The sequence below is a fragment of the Mobula birostris genome, chromosome 4 (assembly GCF_030028105.1).
Source record: "Mobula birostris isolate sMobBir1 chromosome 4, sMobBir1.hap1, whole genome shotgun sequence".
NCBI lineage: Eukaryota > Metazoa > Chordata > Chondrichthyes > Myliobatiformes > Myliobatidae > Mobula > Mobula birostris.
The window spans coordinates 119,581,508-119,604,315 of NC_092373.1; the positions used below are offsets into that span (position 1 = coordinate 119,581,508).

The window sequence follows — 22,808 nt, forward strand, 5'->3', positions numbered from 1 at the left end:
TGAGGTTATCCACTTTGGTGGGAAAAACAGAAAAACAGATTATTATCTGAATGGTGGCCGATTAGGAAAAGGGGAGGTGCAACGAGACCTGGGTGTCATTATACACCAGTCATTGAAAGTGGGCATGCAGGTACAGCAGGCGGTGAAAAAGGCAAATGGTATGCTGACATTCATAGCAAGAGGATTCGAGTACAGGAGCAGGGAGGTACTACTGCAGTTGTACAAGGCCTTGGTGAGACCACACCTGGAGTATTGTATGCAGTTTTGGTCCCCTAATCTGAGGAAAGACATCCTTGCCATAGAGGGAGTACAAAGAAGGTTCACCAGATTGATTCCTGGGATGGCAGGACTTTTATATGATGAAAAACTGGATCAACTAGGCTTAGACTCGTTGGAATTTAGAAGATTGAGGGGGGATCTTATTGAAACGTATAAAATCCTGAAGGGATTGGACAAGTTGGATGCAGGAAGATTGTTCCCAATGCTGGGGAAGTCCAGAACGAGGGGTCACAGTTTGAGATAAAGGGGAAGCCTTTTAGGACTGAGATTAGGAAAAAACTTCTTCACACAGAGAGTGGTGAATCTGTGGAATTCTCTGCCACAGGAAACAGTTGAGGCCAGTTCATTGGCTATATTTAAGAGGGAGTTAGATATGGCCCTTGTGACTAAAGGGGTCAGAGGGTATGGAGGGAAGGCTGGTACAGGGTTTTGAGTTGGATGATCAGCCATGATCATACTGAATGGTGGTGCAGGCTCGAAGGGCCAAATGGCCTACTCCTGCACCTATTTTCTACGTTTCTATGTCAATATTACGCCAGCTGTTTTCAATGAATAGAATTTGAGAAGCTTAAAGACTAGAGGGAAGGATTCTGGAGAAAGCAGAAGGATCTATTGCCTGATGAAAAGCTTCTTGGCCAATAAATGTGCACGGAGGCAGAGGCAGCTGAAGAGAATTTAATGTCAGGCTAGGCCCTGAGCTCATTAAGGTGGGGAATTAGGGGAACGTAGCTGAGGCCTCATTCAAAACTGGAGAGGGTAAGTCAGAAAGGATAGTGAAAACAGGATAGGGGATGGGAACAGATTCTGAGGAAGCTGAAGGAAGATCCAGTGGGGAATTCAAACTTGAGAGCTGTTGAAGTTTGCAATGTTTGAAATCCAACGGGAAGGAAGAGTTCTTCTGTTGCAGCACCATATGCGGCAAAGAATAAAATGGAATTGACAGATTTGTGACAGAGTGAATCAGGGGGGTCTATAGCATGAATGTACCTATGTGTGGATCCCAGAATGTCATGAAAACAGCCGCTTTGAAGCACCAGAGAGTTAGAACATGGAATGTCAATTGGAGGCCTGTGGGATAAATAGGACTATTAAAATGAAGCAACACACATCAAAGTTGCTGGTGAATGCAGCAGGTCAGGCAGCATCTCTAGGAAGAGGTACAGTCGACGTTTCAGGCCGAGACCCTTCGTCAGGACTAACGAAGGGTCTCAGCCTGAAACGTCGACTGTACCTCTTCCTAGAGATGCTGCCTGACCTGCTGCATTCACCAGCAACTTTATGTGTGTTGCTTGAATTTCCAGCATCTGCAGAATTCCTCGTGTTTGCGCTATTAAAATGGAACTGTGTTTGTAGTAGAAGTCATTGCTGAGGGCAATGGTTAGGGAATTCCAGTCACAATGCCCTGAAATTTGCAATGTGTAAGGAACCTTGGATGTCAAGAGATATTGAGGCCCTGGTCAAGAAAAAAAAAAGGTGCATGGTAGGTATAGGCAGGTAGGAACATATGAGGTGCTTATGGAGTATACAAAATGCAAGAAAACATTTAAGAAAGAAATCAGGAGGGTTAAAAGAAGACATAAGGTTGCCTTAACAGACAAGGTGAAAGAGAATCCTAAGGGATTCTACAGATATGTTAAGAGAAAAAGGATTGCAAGAGACAAAATTGGTCCTCTGGAAGATCAGAATGGTAATCCATGTGTGGAGCCAAAACAGATGAGGGCGGTCTTAAATGAATCTTTTTTTGCATCTGTATTTCAGATGGACACAGAGTCATGAGATGGACACAGAGTCTACGGAAGTGAGGCAAAGCGTCATTAACTTCATCAACCTTAGACAGATTACAGAGGAGGAGGTGTTTGCTGTGTTGAGGCAAATTCGAGTGGATAAATCCCCAGGGCCTGACAAGGCGTAAACTGGATTAGGCATTGGCTTTTTGGGAGAAGCCGGACGGTGGTGGTGGATGGTTGCCCCTCTGATTGGAGGCCTATGACTAGTGGAGTGCTGCAGTGATTGGTACTGGGTCCAGTGTTCTTTATCTTCTGTATCAATGATCTGGATGGTAATGCGGTTGACTGGATCAGCAAATTGTGGATGACACCAAGATTGGGGGTGCAGTGGACAGCGAAGATGGCTATCATGGCTTGCAGCGGGATCTGAACCAGCTGGAAAAATGGATGGAATTTAATGTAGACAAGTGTGAGGTATTACACTTTGGTAGGACCAACTAGGGTAGGTCGTACACAGTGTACGGTAGGGTATTGAGGAATGTGGTAGAATGAAAGGATCTGGGAATAGATGTCCGTAATTCATTGAAGGTGGTGTCACAGCTAGATAGGATCATAAAAAAAGGCTTTTGGCACATTGGGCCTTATAAATCAAAACATTGAGTACAGGAGATGGGATGTTATGTTGAAGTTTTATAAGACATTAGTAAGGCCTAATTTGGAGTATTGTCTGCAGTTTTGGTCACCTCCCTACAGGAAAGATATAAATAAGGTTGAAAAAGTACAGAGAAGGCTTCTGTCAGGCCTAGAGGACCTGACATATAATAAAAGATTGAAAAGGCTAGGATTTTATTCCTTTGAATGTAGAAGATTGAGGGAAGATTTGACAGAGGTATACAAAATTATGAGGGATATAGATAGGGTAAATGCAAGCAGGCTTTTTCCACTAAGGTTGGGTGGGACAACGATTGGAGGTCATGGATTAAGGGTGAAAGGTGAAAAGTTTAAGAGGGACATGAGGGGCAACATCTTCACTCAGAGGGTCATAACAGTGTGTGATGAGCTGCTAGCATAAGTGATACATTCGAGCTCAATATCAATGTTTAAGAAAAGTTTGGATAAGTACATGGATAGTAGGGGTATGGAGAGCTATGGTCCGGGTGCAGGTCGATGAGAGTAGGCAGTTTAAATGGTTTGGCGTAGACTAGATGGGTTGAAGGGCCTGTTTCTGTGTTCTGTTTTTCTATGACTATGACTCCATGACAAGATGTTTGCTCTAATGCCCTGACTGCTGCGATTTGAAAGAAGTTTTCAGCTCTGTGGAGAAAAAGAGCCACGATTAAATTAACTTATAATTTTGAAATTGTTTTTGTCAGCTTAAAATGTTTAAAATAATTTAAAAAGTGTTCATAAGTTTTAAGTGATGTTCTTTTTTTCTAATTTGTCAGGATTGAAAAGATTCTCTAAATTTTTGATCATTTTTAAAAGCTTTTGATTATCAGATACATCCAATAGTGGCAGCATTGTTTTTCATCTGGCAAAGCTATTTTGTGGCAAGCCTTGTCACGGCCTGTTCTCTTGACCCTGTTTTGTCATGTAGTTTTGGATTGTAATGGCTAACAATGAACTTCAGGCAAATCCTGCTTATCAGCTCTTGTGTTGTGACATCTGGCTCTCTGTGACCATTTGGATTTCTTCACTCTTCGTGGAATGCAGCTTTCTGCTTTGTCACTTGACTTAACATGAACTAGTTTTGTTTTCCAGTCTATCAGGTAAATCGTATCTTATTCTCATATTACAATAGCCAAATTTTCTTTTTGTACTATCTCAATGTGTTTCTAAATGGAATGCTCTGGGTGACATGCAAGCTAAAGCTTTTCATTGTATCTTAGTACATGTGATAATACTAAAACAATTATGAATACAGTGGACTCTAGTTAATTGGTCCATTGGTTAATCAGGGCACCTATTTATTTGGGGCAATTCTTTAAGAATAAAATCTATAAATAAAGATCAAAATTATAAATAATATTGAGAATATGAGTTGTAGAATCCTTGAAAGTGGGTCGTAGGTTGTAGAATCAGTTCAGTGAGTGAAGTTACATGCTCTAGTTCAGGAGCCTGATGCTTGCAGACAATACGAAGGTAGGTGGAGGGGAAGGCAGTGTTGAGGAAGTACGGAGTCTGCAGAAGGACTTGGACGAATTAGGGAAATGGGCAAAGAAGTGGCAGATGGAATACAGTGTAGGGAAGTGTATGACCATGCAGTTTGGTAGAAGGAATAATGGTGTAGACTATTTTCAAAATGAGGTGCAAATTCAGAAATCACGGGTGCAAAGGGACTTGGGAGTCCTCATGCAGGATTCCCTGAAGGTTAATTTCCAGGTTGAGTTGATGGTAAAGAAGGCAAATGCAACGTTAGCATTCATTTTGAGGAGACTAGAATATAAAAGCAAAGATGTTATGCTGGGGCTTTATAAGATATTGGTCAGATTTCACTTGGAGTATTGTGATCAGTTTTGGGTTTCTTATCTAAGAAAAGGTGTTGCAGGGATGGGAGAGGCTCTAGAGGAGGTTCATGAGAATGATCTCAGGAATGAAAGGGTTAACATACGAGGAACATTTGATGGCTCTGGCCCTGTACTCAGGGGACTTTAGAAGAATGAGTGGGTGGGGGATCTCAATGAAACTTGTCGAATATTGAAAGGTGTAGGTAAGGTGGATATGGAGAGGACGCTTCCTATGGCAATGTAGTCTAGTTCCAGAAGGCACAGTCTCAGAATACAAGGACGTTCCTTTAGAACAGGGGTGAGGAAGAATTTATTTAGCCAGAGGGTCATGAATCTGTGGAATTCATTGCCATGGTTGGCTGTTGTAGCCTAGTCATTAGGTATATTTAAAGTAGAGGTTGACAGGTTTTTGATTAGTAAGAGTGTCAAAGGTTATGGGGGGAGGCTGGAGAATGGGGCTGAGAGGGATAATACATCGGTCATGATGGAATGGGAGAGCAGACTCAATGGGCTGAATGGCCTATTTCTGCTCCTATGTCTTAATGTCTTACAGTTTTGTGATATGGGAGGAAAGATGATTTCCAAAGCATATGAAACATTTTGGTTCCGTCGGCTGTGTAAGTCTAGGGAGGACAATCTCTGGCCCCGCCAAATGTGTGAGATTGCGGTGTGAGCCCACCCCAAATCGCCCTCTTTGTGTGGAAGCTGTGTGATTTGTTCCCCTGTTACAAATCAGTATCACGAAATAACAGACAGAACACTGCATACAATTAAACAATTTAGCTTTATAATTCTTAATTTGACTAAAGGGTTAGTAAAGAAAAAGCAAAAAAAAGAAACGGGCCCACTTTAATGAAATAGTTTAATGTGCACAAGTTGGAGCTCATGATTTCCCTTTTGCCGATTCTCCTCCGATCACCCCTGGCTTTGTCGGATCATGGCCCCACTCCGGGTTGAGTTCTACAACCTCTCCTCTCCGGCATCTTCTCCCGTCATCTCCCGCCGAACAAGAAGACCCAGATCACCCCGGTATCAGGCACACAGCACGAAAACACTCTCCTTTCATTGGATGGCTCACATTCCAAAGCACCCATTATCTCTAACCATAACCCAAACACTGCTTCTACAGAAAGACCATTACATTAGCAGGGAAACCTTTCCCAGGGTGTTACACAGATTTGGATTATGCCACCTTTGATCTTCTCTTGAGTGCCATAATAACAGATTCATCATTAAACCTTCAGCTATTGAAACTGTAAACAGTGCAGTAGTTTACAAGGCACTTTAACCAATCACCCATTACAGATTCACATGGGGATATAACATTGAAGATATGCAGACAGTGACAAAGATATTTCAACTTCTATCAACTAGACCAGCTCAGTTGCATAACCCTTGACTGAGTAGGAAAAGTCTTAGGTGCAGGTTGTAAAGGAACAAAGAAAACTTGCTGGACCTTGTCTTCAACAGTCTCCCTGATACGTTTGGATCTTTCTTTTTATTTATTCACTTTCAAGGATCTGGGCATTTATTGTCTGTTCTTAACTGTTCATGAGAAGGTACAGGCGGGCTGCCTCTTTAGGCTGCAACCATTCTAGTGCAGCTACTTCCATAGAGCTGTTGGCTTGGGTGTTTCAAGATTTAGTTCCAGTGATAATGAAGGATCAGCAATTCATTTCCAAGCCAGGCTGATGTACAACTGTACATGTGTACAACATGTGGGTAGTGGTGTTCTCTATCTTTATCTTTCTGGAGGTAGAGGTGATGGGTTTGGGAGACGTTGGAGTAGTATGGGTGAGTAATAGGAGGTTACTTTTCAGACTTTGTACACATGTGATGGAGATTATAATGTTTGGGATGGTGAATGGGAGCCAGTCAAATGGGCAGATTTATTCTGGATAGTGTTAAGTTCTTTGAGAGTTAGTGGAGCTGTACTCAATCAGTCAGTGCCATCTAGATGGTTGGAAGCCTTTGGAGAGTCAGGTGGTGAGAGGCTCACTGAAGGAGGTGAGATGCCAGAAGAGCAGAAGATATCAAAAGTTCTACCTTTATCCACAAACGGCAGCAGGGACAAGCCAGATAGTTAGAGGTTGAGAGTCTAATCTAAGTGATAGGGAAGTGATTTTGAAAATAAGTCTGGGAGGTTGGATGAATCCACACTTGGAGAGGCAGAGATTAATCAGCTGGGCGTAGTCCATGGGGAAATAGAGAAATACCTAGACTTTTCTAATTGAAGACAATGTTTTGAGGAGCTCAGTAGATTTGATATAGATGATATGGGCTTCAGTAAGATCTTTGATAAAATTCCACATGGGAAACTGGTGCAAAAGGTAGTAGCTCATGGGATCTAATGCAAATTAGATCCAAAATTCGCTTATTTATCGATGGATGGTAGTGAAGGTTCACTCCGAAGGAAAAAAAACTCTCAGCTGTCTAGCCCCTCTTTATAACTGAACAACCCATCCCAGGCAACATCGTAGTGACTCTCCTCTGCATCCTCTCCATTACAATCACATCGTTTCAAACGTATGGAGAGGGGGTATCTGTATTAGAAGAGTTGCAGCAGGTCTAGAAAGCAGTACTCCAGCTTTGAACCATCCAACACTTTATGAGATGTTTCATTACTTTCCTGCTCTCACATTCTGTGCTCTTGGTCCTGATGCCAAGTATCTCACAGCCACCTTGTCCACCTGTTGTCGCCTTCTGAGATCCTTGGACTTCTATACCATGGTCCCTCTACTCCTCAGTACTCCCTTGGAGCACAAACAATTGTACTATTCATGTCCTACCCTCATAAAGGGTACAACATCACATATTCAGAATTAAATTTCTTCAGCCATTGCTCTTCCCATCTTCCCACCTGATCAATGTCATTCTGTAGCCTCAATATCAACAACACGGGGAATTTTCATGGCATCTGCAAACTTGCTAATCGTGCCAGGCTGTGAAACAAGGATAGTGAGTGCTGGGGCCTGAACATTTTTGCAGATTTGTTGGAAGTACAGGGAGATGGCTAATGTTATTCCTTAATTTGAGAAGGGCAGCAGAGGTAAGCCAGATAACAAGAGGCTATAAGTTTTATATCAGTGATAATGCTGTTCCTGCAGAACGTGGCAGGTCTGGGAGACTGCCAGTATTCCTGATGGCTCCTCCTGTAGGAAGTCTGTCCAGCTACAGCGCTCATTTAGCATGTGAGGGAAATGGAGCTGAAGTTGAATGTGCTTAGGACCATCTTATATGCTGAGAGCACCATAGACTGGAGCTTTAGTGAGGCAGTCACACCTAAGGTACAGGCTGCAGATGGGTAACAGTTCAGGGTCCCCTTGGGGCCATTCCCTTCAGCAACAAGTATAGCCCTTTAGATATTGCCGAGGGGTCGGGGGAGAAACCTTTCTGGGCACAGCAGCAGTAAGCCAGGTTGGTTGCATTGAGACGGGCTCTGAGCCTCAGTGGGTGAGGGAGAGGTTAGGCACGGTGATAGGAGACTCAGTAGGTAGGGGGACAGGCAGGAGATTCTGTGGCAGCAAAAGAGACCTCAGGATGGTGAATGGCCTTCCAGGTACCAGGATCAATGAAGCCTCAGAGCATCTACAGAACATTCTCAAGGGGGAGGTGAACAGCCTGAGGTCATGGTGCATGTTGGTACCAATGGCACAGGTAGAAAATGGATGAGATCCCATGTAGCGAATATAGGAGTTAGGAAAGAATGAATAAAGCAGGACCTCAAGAGCAGTAATCTATTGATTACTCTCAGTGATGTGTGCCAGTGATGACAGGAATAAAAATGCAACTCAAATAAATGTGTGACTGAGGAGATGGTGCATGGGGTAGGGATCCAAGTTCTTGGATCATTGGGATCTCTTCTGGGGTAGGGATAATCTGTACAAGAGATCTGGGCTGCACCTGAACTGGAGAGAGAACGATATGCTGGTTGGGGGATTTGCAGGTGCTACTTGGGATGCTTTAATCTAGAGTCATAGAAAAGTACAGCAGAGGAAAAGGCCTTTTGGCTCATCTAATCCATGCTGAAACCATTTAAACTGCCTACTCCCATCAACCTGCACCGGGACCTAGCCTTCCATATCCCTACTATCCATGTACCTGTCCAAATTTCTCTTAAACTTTGAAATTGAGCTCTCATGCACCATTCCACACCCTCATGATCCTCTGAGTGAAGAAGTTTACCCTCATGTTCCTCGTAAACTTCTTAATTTTCACCCTTAACCTATGACCTCTAGTTGTAGTCCCACTCAACCTCAGTGGAAAAAGTCTGTTTGCATTTACCTTATCTATACCCTGCATATCTCTCTCAATCTTCTGCGTTCTAAATAATACAGCCCTAACCTACTCAATCTTTCCTTATAACTCAGGTCCTCCAGACCCGGCAACATCCCTGTAAATCTTCTCTGCACTCTTTCAACCTTCTTTACATCTTTTTTGTGACCAAAGCTGCACACAATTCTCCAAATTAGGCCTTACCAATGTTTTATGGAAAGCTCTGAAGGTAGATAAGACACCTGGACCAGATGGACTACACCCCAGGATTCTGAAAGAGGTCATTTCTAAATAAAAGAATTATAATATCAGTTGGTAAGGGTGTATATTTAATGTCTCAGCAGCGTTAGGCAACTGAATGCTTAGTGAAAACTTTAGTACATTAGTGAATAGTTCCATGTCCATTAACTGACTTCTAATTTCAGTGTCACAGAGATGTACCAAAAGTTACAAAAGTTACTGCAGAGTTACAGGCTGAAGGACATTTCCTGGATATCACAAGGCAACCTTCCGGGGGCATTGTCCCTATTTATTTGGAATTATGCGATTCTCTTTAACCTTCTGTAATATTTATTTCTGTTAATTCAGTCTGACATCAAATCATCTTATTCTTAACACTGTAATCAGTTAAGGGATATTTTAGAAAGAACAAAACAATCTTCAAAAATATATCAATTTGTTATCTGGTGTATTAAGTTTGCATTACTCCCGATTACCAGAATCAGTAAGGAAAGCCACAAAATAATCTGTCAATAATTACATTTATGCTCACTGCACGCTGATTAAAGTTTGTTTAATTTATTTTTCTTCTTTATATTTGCATAGTAAAATCGAACCCCAACACAAATCAAAGCTCTGCTGTTGATTGATCGGAATAGATAAGGAGACTCATTTTATGAGAAAGCAGGTGCATCAAGTTCATAGGAGAACTCAGCAAAACCTAGAAGGCGGAATCATGAGTGGATGTCCATTCCGAGGGAGTAAACCAATGTAAGTTTCCCTCTAATTTAAGAACTAGAACAAAAAACAATTAATTGTACTTCTATAACTTTAAAATCTCTTCATTCGATAGTCATAGTTATAGTCATAGTCATACTTTATTAATCCTGGGGGAAATTGGTTAAATTGATCTGATGTCTTGTAATTTTTTTTGACAATTGTGTTCCTCTGGACTCTAAAAATGCTGATGATTTCATGAAAATAAAATGCAAAAAAGTAATCTAATTCACTTATGTTTTCAAATTAATGTGAATGTATCAGGCAGCTGTAAATGTCACGTTGAAATGCTCAAATCATGTGAATATTTATATACCGTAACAACCAGTACAGATCAAAAGTAACTCACGTGGTGCAATTTGATCAGTCATCATGATAAAGGTTAATTTGACAATTTGGTGCTGTTTTGGCATAATTTGCACAAACACGTTTAATAATAAGATCAAAGTTTAATAATTACCATTACCCTACATGTAAAGATATAAAAGCATATCTGTTTGCCTTGGCCTAAATCAGAAAGTAAATTAATTTTCATCATAATATTGAATTGAATTGAATTGGCTTTATTTCTTACATCCTTCACATACATGAGGAGTAAAAAATCTTTACGTTATGTCTCCATCTACAAACATAAATGTGCAATGTGCCGTCATAGTAATTTATAATAATTTATAATAAATAGAACAGTCAATGTAATATAGAGTACAGTCAATTCAGTGTGAGTTCATCAGTCTGATGGCCTGGTGGAAGAAGCTGTCCTGGAGACTGTTGGTCCTGGCGTTTATGCTGCGGTACCGTTTCCTGGATGGCAGCGGCTGGAATAGATTGTGGTTGGGATGGCTTGGGTCCCCAATGATCCTTTTTACACACGGGTCCTTGTAAGTATCCTGAAACATGGAAAGTTCACAACTACAGATGTGCTGGGCTGTCCGCACCACTCTCTGCAGAGTCCTGCTATTAAGAGAAGTACAGTTCCCATACCAGGCAGTGATGCAGCCAGTCAGGATGCTCTCAATTGTGCCCCTGTAAAAAGTTCTTAGGATTTGGGGGCCCATACCAAATTTTCTCAACTGTCTGAGGTGAAAGAGGCGCTGTTGTGCCTTTTTCACCACACAGCTGGTGTGTACAGATCACGTGAGGTCCTCGGTGATGTGGATGCTGAGGAACTTGAAGCTGTTTACCATCTCAACCCCAGATCCATTGATGTCAATAGGGGTTAGCCCGTCTCCATTCCTCCTGTAATCCACAACCAGCTCCTTTGTTTTTGCGACATTGAGGGAGAGGTTGTTTTCTTGTCACCACTGTGTCAGAGAGATGACTTCTTCCCTGTAGGTCACCTCTTTATTGTTTGAGATAAGGCCAACCAATGTTGTTTCGTTGGCAAGTTTAATTAGCAGATTGGAGCTATGGGTAGCAATACAGTCCTGGGTATACAGGGAGTAAAGGAGGGGACTCAGTACACAGCCCTGAGGGGCTCCTGTATTGAGAGTCAGAGGGTTGGAGGTGAGGAAGCTCACTCTTACAAACTGCTGGTGATCTAACAAGAAGTCCAGGATCCAGCTGCACAAGGCAGGGTCAAGGCTGAGGTCTCTGAGCTTCTTGTCAAGCCTGGATGGAATTATCATGTTGAATGCTGAACTGTAGTCCAAGAACAGTATTCTCACATAAGCACCCTTCTTCTTCAGATGTGTAAGGATGGTATGTAGAGCAGTGGCTATTGCGTCATCTGTCAATCGGTTGTGTCGGTAGGCGAATTGTAGGGGGTCCAATTTGGGTGGTAGCAAGCTGCAGATGTAATCCTTGACCAGCCTCTCGAAACATTTGCTTATTATTGAGGTGAGTGTGACAGGACGGCAGTCGTTCAGGTATGTTACCTTGGTCTTTTTTGGTAAAGGGATAATGGTGGATAATTTGAAGGAGGAGGGCACCCTACACTGAGAGAGGGAGGGATTGTAAACACACCTGCCGGTTGTGCTGTGCACATCCTGAGTACTCGGCCTGGGATGCTGTCCGGTCCCGCAGCCTTACGACTGCCCACCCGTTGCAAACATCTGCGTACCTCAGCCTCAGAGATGATCAGGTTGCTGGTTGTAGTGGTGGCTTTCCTCAGAGACTCAGAGTTTGTGACATTGAACCAAGTATATAAACGATTGAGCTCATCTGGGAGAGAGGCCACGAAGTTGGTGACAACACAACGTTCGGCTTTGAAGTCTGAATATTTGGTGAAAAGAAGAAAAGCAAGATGGTCTGACACATTTATCATTGTGATTAAAAAATATTTACTAACTGGAATGAGTTGTCTAAAAGTGTGATGGATCCAGATTCACTTGTGGCATTCAAAGGTGATTTGGATAAATGTCTGAAGGTTAGAAAATGAAGCACTGGGGGAAAAACCAGGAAAGTATTGCACTTAAAAGCGCAAGCATAGACGATAGGGCTAGAGGCTTCTGTGCTGTAGAGAATGTATGACACAATTCTATTGACTCCATTATAAGATAGTCATAGGCACTTGAATTCTTAGAATTCAGTGAGATCATAGCTTAATTGCACCCCAACTGTAATTGCCTGCCCTTACATCATATTGCTTTCGTTCTTTGCTACATATGTGATCATCAGTGAAACTGGAAGTGATAAGAGTTCAGTGTTGGATTCTCATGTTTTAAACCAAGATTCCTTCAGAAGTCAGGAAAGAGGCACAAAACCTGTTGCTTCACGATCACTTTATTAAGAGATAAATGAGGAAACGATCTAATTTTATTAAGATTGAACAAAGGAAACAGGAGCAGGCAGTGATAGTGGCCTACTAAGTGAAGGGAAAGCTAAGATTAAGGTGGCACCTAGCATAGAACAGCTATCTTTCTACCATAGAAACAAGGAAAATTCCAATCACATTTATAGATAAGAATTAACCAATTAGAAAGTTGTTATTCAAATACTGCAGAACCGTTAACCAATGAGAAAGCACTTATTCAAATAATGCAGAATGAAGAAGCTTCCAAGTTTTCCAGAATTATGCTTTGTATTGCCACTAGAGGCATATTAAAATGTTATCTACATATAAAAACTATTTAAAATACTAACAGACAATTAATTGTTAAACTGCAAAGAAAATAAGCAATCAAATAGTCTAATCTAAGAATTGAACAGTTGGATCCAACAATTCCCCCTTTGATTATAAATCACATGTGTAGAATCAGTACATTTGAAAATTCAGAGGCTGAAAAAAACTTGTACTGTGAAATAATCAGAAAAGCTACTTAGGTTATGAAATATCAAAGGGTATATATTCTTCACTCATAGGATTATGCCATAATTAGGCAGATTAGTAGGCATTTGAACTATCCTATTAATAATTACTTTTAGACAAGTAAAAAAAAGATATAAATGATGAGGTGTATTAGCATCAATAATATGACTTGGAATATTGAGTAACCCCAGCTTCCGAGGCTTGAATGAATCCAATCAAAGAAATCTCATCCATCAGATTGATGTATTTTAGCTGCTTCTTTATGAATATAATCAGCCAAATCAGTTATGACTTCAGATTCATCAGGTATGACTGCACATGCTCCCCCCTTAGCTGCTAAGAGAAGATAACTTGGCATTCGGTTTTGAAGAACCATCTTGCGCATGGCAAATATTTCAAGTTGTTCCATTTCCCAGGGCTTCAGTGGTGTCATTAATTACTCTTTCTAAGGCTGCAGCTAACATATTTAATCTCTCTTATACTCATTACAATTTAGTTATTGCACTGCCAAAAACTAGTCCTAGCAATTGAATGTGAGTTAAACTGCACAATTAGTTTGATGAATCATGTTGTGAAAGTTGTGCTGCAAATCATCATGATGAGAGCAAGAAAAAACATGAAACAAGAGATCACGCAAGAGCAGTGCGGCTTCTTGAAGCTAGTGGAAAGCGAAATGTGATCTTCATCCTTAGAATGATTTGAGGGTGTACCTTGGATATCCAGAAAGACCTATACGAATGTTTCATCGATAAGGTGAGACATGAAAAGCTTATAAGAATCCTTCAGCACTTGGATATTGATGGGAAAGATATCAGAATCATCAGAAATTTGTACTGGGAACAAAGAGCAGGAATGAGAGTTGAAAATAAGACAAGTGATTTTATCCAGATTAAGAGGGAAGTCAGACAGGATTGTGTTCTCTGGCTCAACCTATTTTCAACCTTTACAGCGAGAAGATTCTAAGAGAAATTCCGGGCATGATAATTGGTGGATACAATTTGCACAACCTACGGTACGCAGACAACACAATGCTGACAGCTACCCCTAAGAGAAGCTCCAAGAATTACAAGATAAAATTGTCAAACAAAGAGCAAAAAGAGGATTGACCATCCACTGCAGGAAGAGTAAATGTTGTCACAAAGAAGAAAGAACTACAGAAATGCAAACTGAAAGTGGGCAACGAAACAAAACAAGCATGGAACATCAGTTACTTAGGGAGCATGAAAACATCTGATGGTAGGACTTATGTTGAAATTAGAAGAAGGATTGGGATTGTAAATGCACGTTCAAACATTTGAGCAAGATACTGAGGAGTAACATAATTTCTCTGGGGATGAATGGCAGAGTGTTGCGGTGCTACATTCATTTCACACTAACATATGGAAGCAAAACATATGTCAAAGCAGAATGCAGGAATGCAGCAAAATGTCAAAGCTGCAGAAATGTGGATTTTGAGAAGATTGATGGAAGGACAGAGTAACAAATGAGGAAGTGTTGCAAAAGACTGGAATAAGAAGAGAGCCGATATCATCAGTTAGGAAACAGCAGATGGAATTTCTGGGACGTGTACTAAGTGTAGCTCGAACATCTTGCAGTAACGAGAAAAATTGATGGAACAAAATGCCGTGGTTGACAGCACATGCCATTTGTAATTTACACCAAGGAATGGACTAGCAAATTTTTGAAGAACTTATTAGGACTTCTTAGACCAAAGACAGATGGAAGACCATGATCACCCACGGTATGACATGGCATGAATGATGATGCTGACTCCTTGCAGCACCAGAAAATAGGAATAAAACTGATACAAAATAACCTCCTTCTGAAATGTCTCATTTACTTCTAGACTCGGGACGTAAAGGAAATGTGTGTGTATGTCCCATGGCAGGAAAAACATACTCTCAATAACAAGATCCTGACTAGTTAAGTAGAGGATAGGTGCAGGTCCCATTTCTGCACATAAGCATGAATTGTTCCATGATCTTAAAATTTTCCTTATTACTGACAGGAACTTTGATAAATTGTAATATTTTCCTGATCATCAGTGAAAACTCCAGAGTTATTACCCCATTTTGGAAAATGTAAAGTGAAATCGCGTAAACTATGACCTACTGGAATGATACCTTCTGAACTGAAGCAAAAGGTAGCTTTTATAGTGAACACGTGTAAAGATTGACGAGCTTTGTCATGAACATTAAATGCAGATATTGAGAACTCCCAGGGTAAGACATGAATAGGGTCTTTACATAATATGAATATATTCATATTATGTAAATATAATCATGCTGATTATATTTACATAAATGATCAATTTTAAGATGGTATGTTGGGACATGATTACCATAGTTTTTTGAATCCCTTGAGAATAAGGAATCAAAGATATAATATCAATGGAATATTTAATAAAGAGGGCCCATGTTTGTTCTGGATCTGCACGAATGCATAGCATTGGTGAATATTTTGAACTGTGTTGACATACCTAATAGCTAGAATTGTTTTCAGCATCAGGAAATTCATGTGATACTTGCAAGTACACATCATGAGTCATCATGAGTCATCGGCTTTGTGAAGGGCAGATCGTGTCTAACAAGACTGATGGAGTTCTTTGAGGAGGTGACCAGGCATATAGATGAGGGTAGTGCAGTGGATGTGATCTATATGGATTTTAGTAAGGCATTTGATAAAGTTCCACACGGTAGGCTTATTCAGAAAGTTAGAAGGCATGGGATCCAGGGGAGTTTGGCCAGGTGGATTCAGAATTGGCTTGCCTGCAGAAGGCAGAGGGTGGTGGTGGAGGGAGTACATTCAGATTGGAGGATTGTGACTAGTGGTGTCCCACAAGGATCTGTTCTGGGACCTCTACTTTTCGTGATTTTTATTAACGCCCTGGATGTGGGGGTAGAAGGGGGGGTTGGCAAGTTTGCAGATGACACAAAGGTTGGTGGTGTTGTAGATAGTGTAGAGGATTGTCAAAGATTGCAGAGAGACATTGATAGGACGCAGAAGTGGGCTGAGAAGTGGCAGATGGAGTTCAACCCAGAGAAGTGTGAGGTGGTACACTTTGGAAGGACAAACTCCAAGGCAGAGTACAAAGTAAATGGCAGGATACTTGGTAGTGTGGAGGAGCAGAGGGATCTCGGGGTACATGTCCACAGATCCCTGAAAGTTGCCTCACAGGTAGATAGGGTAGTTAAGAAAGCTTATGGGGTGTTAGCTTTCAGAAGTCGAGGGATAGAGTTTAAGAGTCGCGATGTAATGATGCAGCTCTATAAAACTCTGGTTAGGCCACACTTGAAGTACTGTGTCCAGTTCTGGTCGCCTCACTATAGGAAGGATGTGGAAGCATTGGAAAGGTTACAGAGGAGATTTACCAGGATGCTGCCTGGTTTAGAAAGTATGGATTATGATCAGAGATTAAGGGTGCTAGGGCTTTACTCGTTGGAGAGAAGGAGGATGAGAGGAGACATGATAGAGGTGCACAAGATTTTAAGAGGAATAGATAGAGTGGAGAGCCAGCGCCTCTTCCCCAGGGCACCACTGCTCAATACAAGAGGACATGGCTTTAAGGTATGGGGTGGGAAGTTCAAGGGGGATATTAGAGGAAGGTTTTTCACTCAGAGAGTGGTTGGTGCGTGAAATGCACTGCACGTCAGTGGTGGAGGCAGATACACCAGTGAAGTTTAAGAGACTATTAGACAGGTATATGGAGGAATTTAAGGTGGGGGCTTATATGAGAGGCAGGGTTTGAGGGTTGGCACAACATTGTGTGCCGAAGGGCCTGTACTGTGCTGTACTATTCTATGTTCTATGTTATGTTCTATTTTCTATCTCAAGGGGCACATTGTGAGTAGGGAAAATTGACAAAAATATAACAACTAATATTAGAATAAACTTCATAAAGTTAAGTAGTTGTTGACTTTGTTTGAAGCCTTCTGGCTGGTTGATGATTTGCTCACTGTATCCCAGCAATGTAGGCACTGGGTCAGTGGTTACCAAGACGTTAACTATAGTGCTTGTTGTCCTTGTCAGATGCAACTTTAGTTCACCTGCAGTGCTGGCGTGTATCCACTTACTTTTACCTTCTACATTCACCACTGAGTTGGTAATTAACAGCATGAGATAAGGACCCTTGTATCCAGCTCCCAGTGCTTCCTGATGCGGTTTCTTATTCAGGACCCACTCACCGGGATTCAGGGCGTGTCCTCCTTCTACTGGATCACTCCAAATGGCAGAAACCTGCTGGGATGCAGACTGGACAGCTTGGGTTAATTTCACACAATAGTTAACGAAACTGTCTGCCATAATGTGTACATCAGCATCTCTGAGGTCGAGGGCTCTGGGCAGTGACATAGGACGCCCTGTTACCAACTCGAATTGACTTAGTTTGGCTTTCCTCTTTGGGGTTGCTGTGATGCTACATAAAACCATAGGAAGAGCTGTAGGCTATGGTACGCTCTGCTCATCGTATTTAGCAGGTCATTGTTTTATGATTCCATTCATTTGTGCATCAATCCTGATGACTCTGGGTGATATGGACAAAGAAAAGACCATACAATGTTCAACTTGTTTAAAATTTGGATATTGATTTGAATGTTTGATGAAGTTAAACATCACAGCAAAAGAAAAACAATCTAAACACAATCAATCCTCCATCTACCCTTGAACCAATATGTTGTGTTTATGAAATTTCTTGGTACTATATTGTTGACTTTAGTTTGATTGCATTTTCTCTGCCAGCTTTACATTACATTTTACCGGTATAGAGCTGCTATGTAATACCCATACGTTACAGAACTATTGCATTATAGAATAGTTTTTTCGAAGGATTTGTATGAACATTGATAAGAAAACTCACTGAATGGGTTGGTAGAAATGCACATGGCATAAATTTACAATGGAGTATTTCGATCATTGTTTTTAACCTTGTTTATGAATGGACTTCAATGAATCATTTACCTTGGGACAAAGTACATTGGCATCCTAACTCAAACTGAGTACATATCTGCAGAGCAAGTTCCATAATGATTGTATAACTTATTATTGGATAACTTTGATTAAATGAATAATCCAAAAACAATTTCTAATGTGTTGTGTTATCATATTTATGTTATATTATGGATAAATAATATAAATCATTAACTTCCATACAGATTTCTGTTGATTTTATCAAAAACAAATAACTGTTTACCAAAGTCTAAATAGGATACAACATAAAGCTATGAGACGCCATTTTACTCTCCTACCTTCTCCGGTGGATGGAGAAGATCTATTCTGAGAAGAGTATAATGAGTTTTCTCAGTTTCCTGGACCATGCTTCTTTTCCAGTGGGAAGCAAATAACTTAGTCATTCATTAAATTAATTGTTATGACTAAATTTCAAAATAGTCATTATCCCTGAAGATTTTTTCAGACTTTTTGTAAGGATGAATAAATCTTTCCTAAATTAAAATCATTGAGCTAACTCCAGACTTTAATTTGGATTCGCTGCCTGTGAATTCTGAAATCTACAGTTTGATGCTCCATGCTTTCTCTCTGATACAGTAACTGCTGAATTCAACTTGAATACTTCTGGCTGAGGAAAATAAAAACAGCTCACAAAGCAGTACAACTCATTTTTTGTTTGATTTTTTTTTGGATTTTAAAAATTACGCAGATTCTAATCTGCTCTTCCCTTTAAATTTTAGACACTATTTGCAAGCAAAGTTCTCTTTAAATGTGGTTGACTTTCAACATTACTCCCTCTGTAGCCACTTGGTAGGATCTTTCCCATGGACAGAGATGATCGAACCTGGATGCAGTTCCCTTTTAAGTTTTTTTCCCTCTAATCTTCATTAAAACATAAAATTTTCACTCAGTCAATTCAATTGATTCAGTCTCCCCCCTTTTCCTGTATCATCTTGTCCTATCTGCTTATTGTAAGTGCATAGATTGGTTGATTCAGTGAACTAAGCCATTGTAATCAGGGAAATATTCTGTTTTATTGTTGATTATAATAAAAATATTTTGATTAAAATAACTTCTCAGTTTATCAGAATCACTGAAAGATTGGTAAATGGTTTTTGCTTTATGATGCACCTTCACATAATGAAATCCAGTGGAGTGCTCGGTTCATTATTTTTTTCCAAATATATGAATGACTTGGTCTTAACCATGTTAAGAGGTTAACAGATAGTGACTGTGTGCTTAGGATTGAGAGAAAAAGAAAGCCATCTTAGACAGACACAAACTTGTGAAGGGAGTGGAATGATATATGGATGGTACAGTGATTGATAGGTTCTTGATTGGACATGGCATCAAATGTTACGGGGAGAAGGCTGGGAACTGGGGTAGAGGAGAAGATAGAAAAAAAGGATCAGCCATGATTGAATGGCGGAGCAGACTCGATGGGCCAGATAGTCTAATTCTGCTCTTATGTCTTAAAATCTTATGGTACACAAGAGGAGGATATTTGGTATAAGTTGGCATCAAGAACGGCACAACATTATGGCTGAATAGCCTACTCTGAGCTATACAGTTCTATGTTCTATATTGGTAAAGGCAGAAACCTTCATCACATTCAAAAATTATTCCATGTAATTTAGTACTGTACTTCATAATGGAATTAACTAGGTATTGCACACTTGGATATTCTATCACATAACACACTGCACTATAGGATTTACCAATTTACAATAAAACTGCAACACATTATTATGATGCTTCATTATTATCTTTAAAATATTATGACAATTAATTGCAAGCATGGGTTGAGTTAAAATTTTAATTTGTTAAACCATTCAGTTCTTCTCCAATATTTTAGGGAAATAATTCCACAGCTTGACGCCTAGATTGCTGGTGGAATCTGGGGTGCAGAAGAGTGCAGAGGTCTCAGTGGGTCATAGAGGCAGATGAGATTAGAGAGATGGAAAGGTAGGGTGGGGGCTGATGAGAGCGTGGAAAGAAATAAAAAAACAGGTGATGATTTAAAAACGAGTACATAATTGCTGATTCCGAAACACCAGGGTGACCTGTGAATAGGACCTGGGAAAATGAGAATTTAACTTGCAAACATACAGGAAAAACGTTGGCATATTGTAGCTGATACTAGAAGTGACAAAGGCATGAGAGATTTATCATCCTGAGCTGAGACAAAGGTGGAAAAGGGTGATATTCATAGGGACAGAAAGAAGGTGCAAGGTTTTACTGAATTATAGAATAAAGTGTCTAATTTTTTTGTAAGATGTGATATCATGCAGTAAAATACCCCGATATGTTCTAACTGGAACTTATGTCGAACTTTTTTCAGACATCCATTTCCTTCAGAGGTGCAGGAGGATCATGACACATCACAAGATGGAACGAACAAAGCTAGTAAAGGTGGATTGATATATGCAGACTACCTTCAGGTACTAATGAATCTGCTGCAGTATTATTCCTTACTGAGTTTTCTCTTTACCTCAATCGCATACCCCTACTTACGTAACTTTGTGTTAGTGTTATTGAAACCTACTAGATACAGAAAATATCTCAGCATTGGAAAACATTCAACTTTTAGTGGAGAAGCTGCAACTTTGGGTATCATCACTATTCTTTTGGTTGATTTTTTCAGTTTGCAACTCATAAGAACACCTTTTCTTGCATACCAAGAATTATTTGGCAAAGTATTGCACGCAATCCATAAATCTCCATCAAAGATACTTGGTGGCAACATTACTGGTGCAATGCCTTGTTAAGACCAGCCCTGCCAAATGAGACTTCAGTAATCCATGTAACCCACTGTTAGACCATGGACATGGCTTAAGTAGAAGGGAAAAACCTTACCCTGTGCTATTTAAAATTTTAGAACTGTAATGGAAGAGCCTTTTAGTCCATCCTATCTGCATTTATTTGTAAGAGAGCAACACATTAGGCCCATTTTAGTAGCTTTCAACATTTTCCTTCAAAATATACAGTAATGTGCAAAAGTCTTATGTGTATATATATATGTATATATATTGATAGTTAAGGCGTCTAAGACTCTTGCACAGTGTTGTAGTAATTTTATGTATTGCACTGTACTGCTGCTGCTACTGCAAAGGAAACAAATTTTATGACATATGTGACTGATGATAAACCTAATTCTGATTTCACAGGGAAAGCCCCATTCAAGATTCAAAAAACTTCATTGTCATTTGAACCATACATCAGCTCTGCAGGGCAGAATGAGACAGAATTTCCCAGGAGCAGTGCAATCATAACATAACAAACACAACACTAAATAATAAACATAACAATAAATAGTAAAACACAACAGCCACATGTCAGTTAAAATCAAGTTATAAGTGTCCAGTGCAAGTTAAAAGTGTCCAAAACGGAGTCAGGTAGAGCAGCTATTTAGCAGTCTGACTGCCTGTGGGAGGAATTCTCAAATCTATATATAATTTCCAACTTCAAATCTCCATTGCCCTCTCTGCAGTGCCTCCACATTCTCCCTGCACCAAGACTTCGTACAACGCTGATCCAGTTCCAGTTGAAGTGTTGTGTTCAGCTTTGCCTCCCCAGTAAAGGCAAGAACGGGGAAGAATGCAGGAGCTTTGTGTGAATGTAATCATCCAGCTTTATAAGTCTTTCCAAACAACATCATCTTACATTTATCAGAATTAAATTGTATTTACTCTGCCCATCTTACCAACTGGTCACCATCAGCCTGTAGCTGAAGGCTGCTCTTCACAACAGCAACAATACTATCAATATTTATTTCATCTTTACACTTACTAATAGTGTCCCTGACATTCGCAGAGTTCCAGCGATGGTGTGGTATACCACTGGTCATAAGCTTCAAGTTGCTGAAACAACCCTCTGCTTTCTATCACCAAGCCAATTTCTAATCCACTTGGCCAGCATTTCAAGAGTTCTATGGCTCTTAGTGACCAGCCTCAAATGCTGGTGGCTTTTCCGTAGTTCATGTACAGAACATAAAACATGTTACACTCACCGATGTACTAGGTTATCTTGTTGAAATTGTTAGCCACCTAGGATCCTTACTTAAAGTGATGATGACTATCCTGATTAATTACTGCATATCCAACTGCTGATTAATCCTAATCCTTTGATATTTTTTCAGTAGCCTCACTGTCACTAATATTGCAGTCACTGGCCTGAATTGTCTGGTTTATCCTGCTCTCCTTCCTGAATAGAAGCATCACCTTTATTCTCTATCCGTCATGTGGCACTTCAACAATAGCCAATGAAGGCTTAAAATTCTCTGTCAGGGCTGTGACGATCTCCTGTCCTAGCAGCCTGGGATACATCTTATCAAGCTCTGGAAATTATTCGCATTTAAGTCCATGAAGATATCCCACACTTCTTCCTTCATTGGTAATTTGCTGTAAAATTTCTTTACAGCAAATAAAAATGAGAAATATTCCTTTACAATCCTGATGAAGGGTCTCGGCCTGAAACGTCGACCGCACCTCTTCCTAGAGATGCTGCCTGGCCTGCTGCGTTCACCAGCAACTTTTATGTGTGTTGCTTGAATTTCCAGCATCTGCAGAATTCCTGTTGTTTCCTTTACAATCACCTACATTTTCTGGCTGCATACACAAATTGCAACATTAATCCACACTGGACTCCACTCTATCCCTGGTTGCTTTCTTGCCTTCAAAATACATGCAAAATGCTTTGGGACTTTAATCTTGTCCACCAGTGATATACTGTGCACCGCCCCGCCCACTTTGCCCTCCTGATTTCTTCCAATTGCATTTTCTGTCGTCCTGAAAGACCTCCCCTGTTTTCAGTTCTCTATATCTGCCATACGCC

The 22,808-nt window shown here is 40.5% G+C and overlaps 1 protein-coding gene across 1 annotated transcript in view; it reads left to right on the forward strand.

Annotated features, from left to right (window-relative positions):
- LOC140196560 (tryptophan 2,3-dioxygenase-like) overlaps nucleotides 1-22,808 on the forward strand; it is a 92,537-nt gene that overhangs the window by 26,524 nt on the left and 43,205 nt on the right. Inside the window, exons 3-4 of the mRNA XM_072255977.1 lie at nucleotides 9,614-9,778; nucleotides 20,317-20,416. Coding sequence (XP_072112078.1) covers nucleotides 9,684-9,778; nucleotides 20,317-20,416 — 195 coding nt within the window. The 5' untranslated portion in view covers nucleotides 9,614-9,683. The remainder of the gene's footprint in view (nucleotides 1-9,613; nucleotides 9,779-20,316; nucleotides 20,417-22,808) is intronic.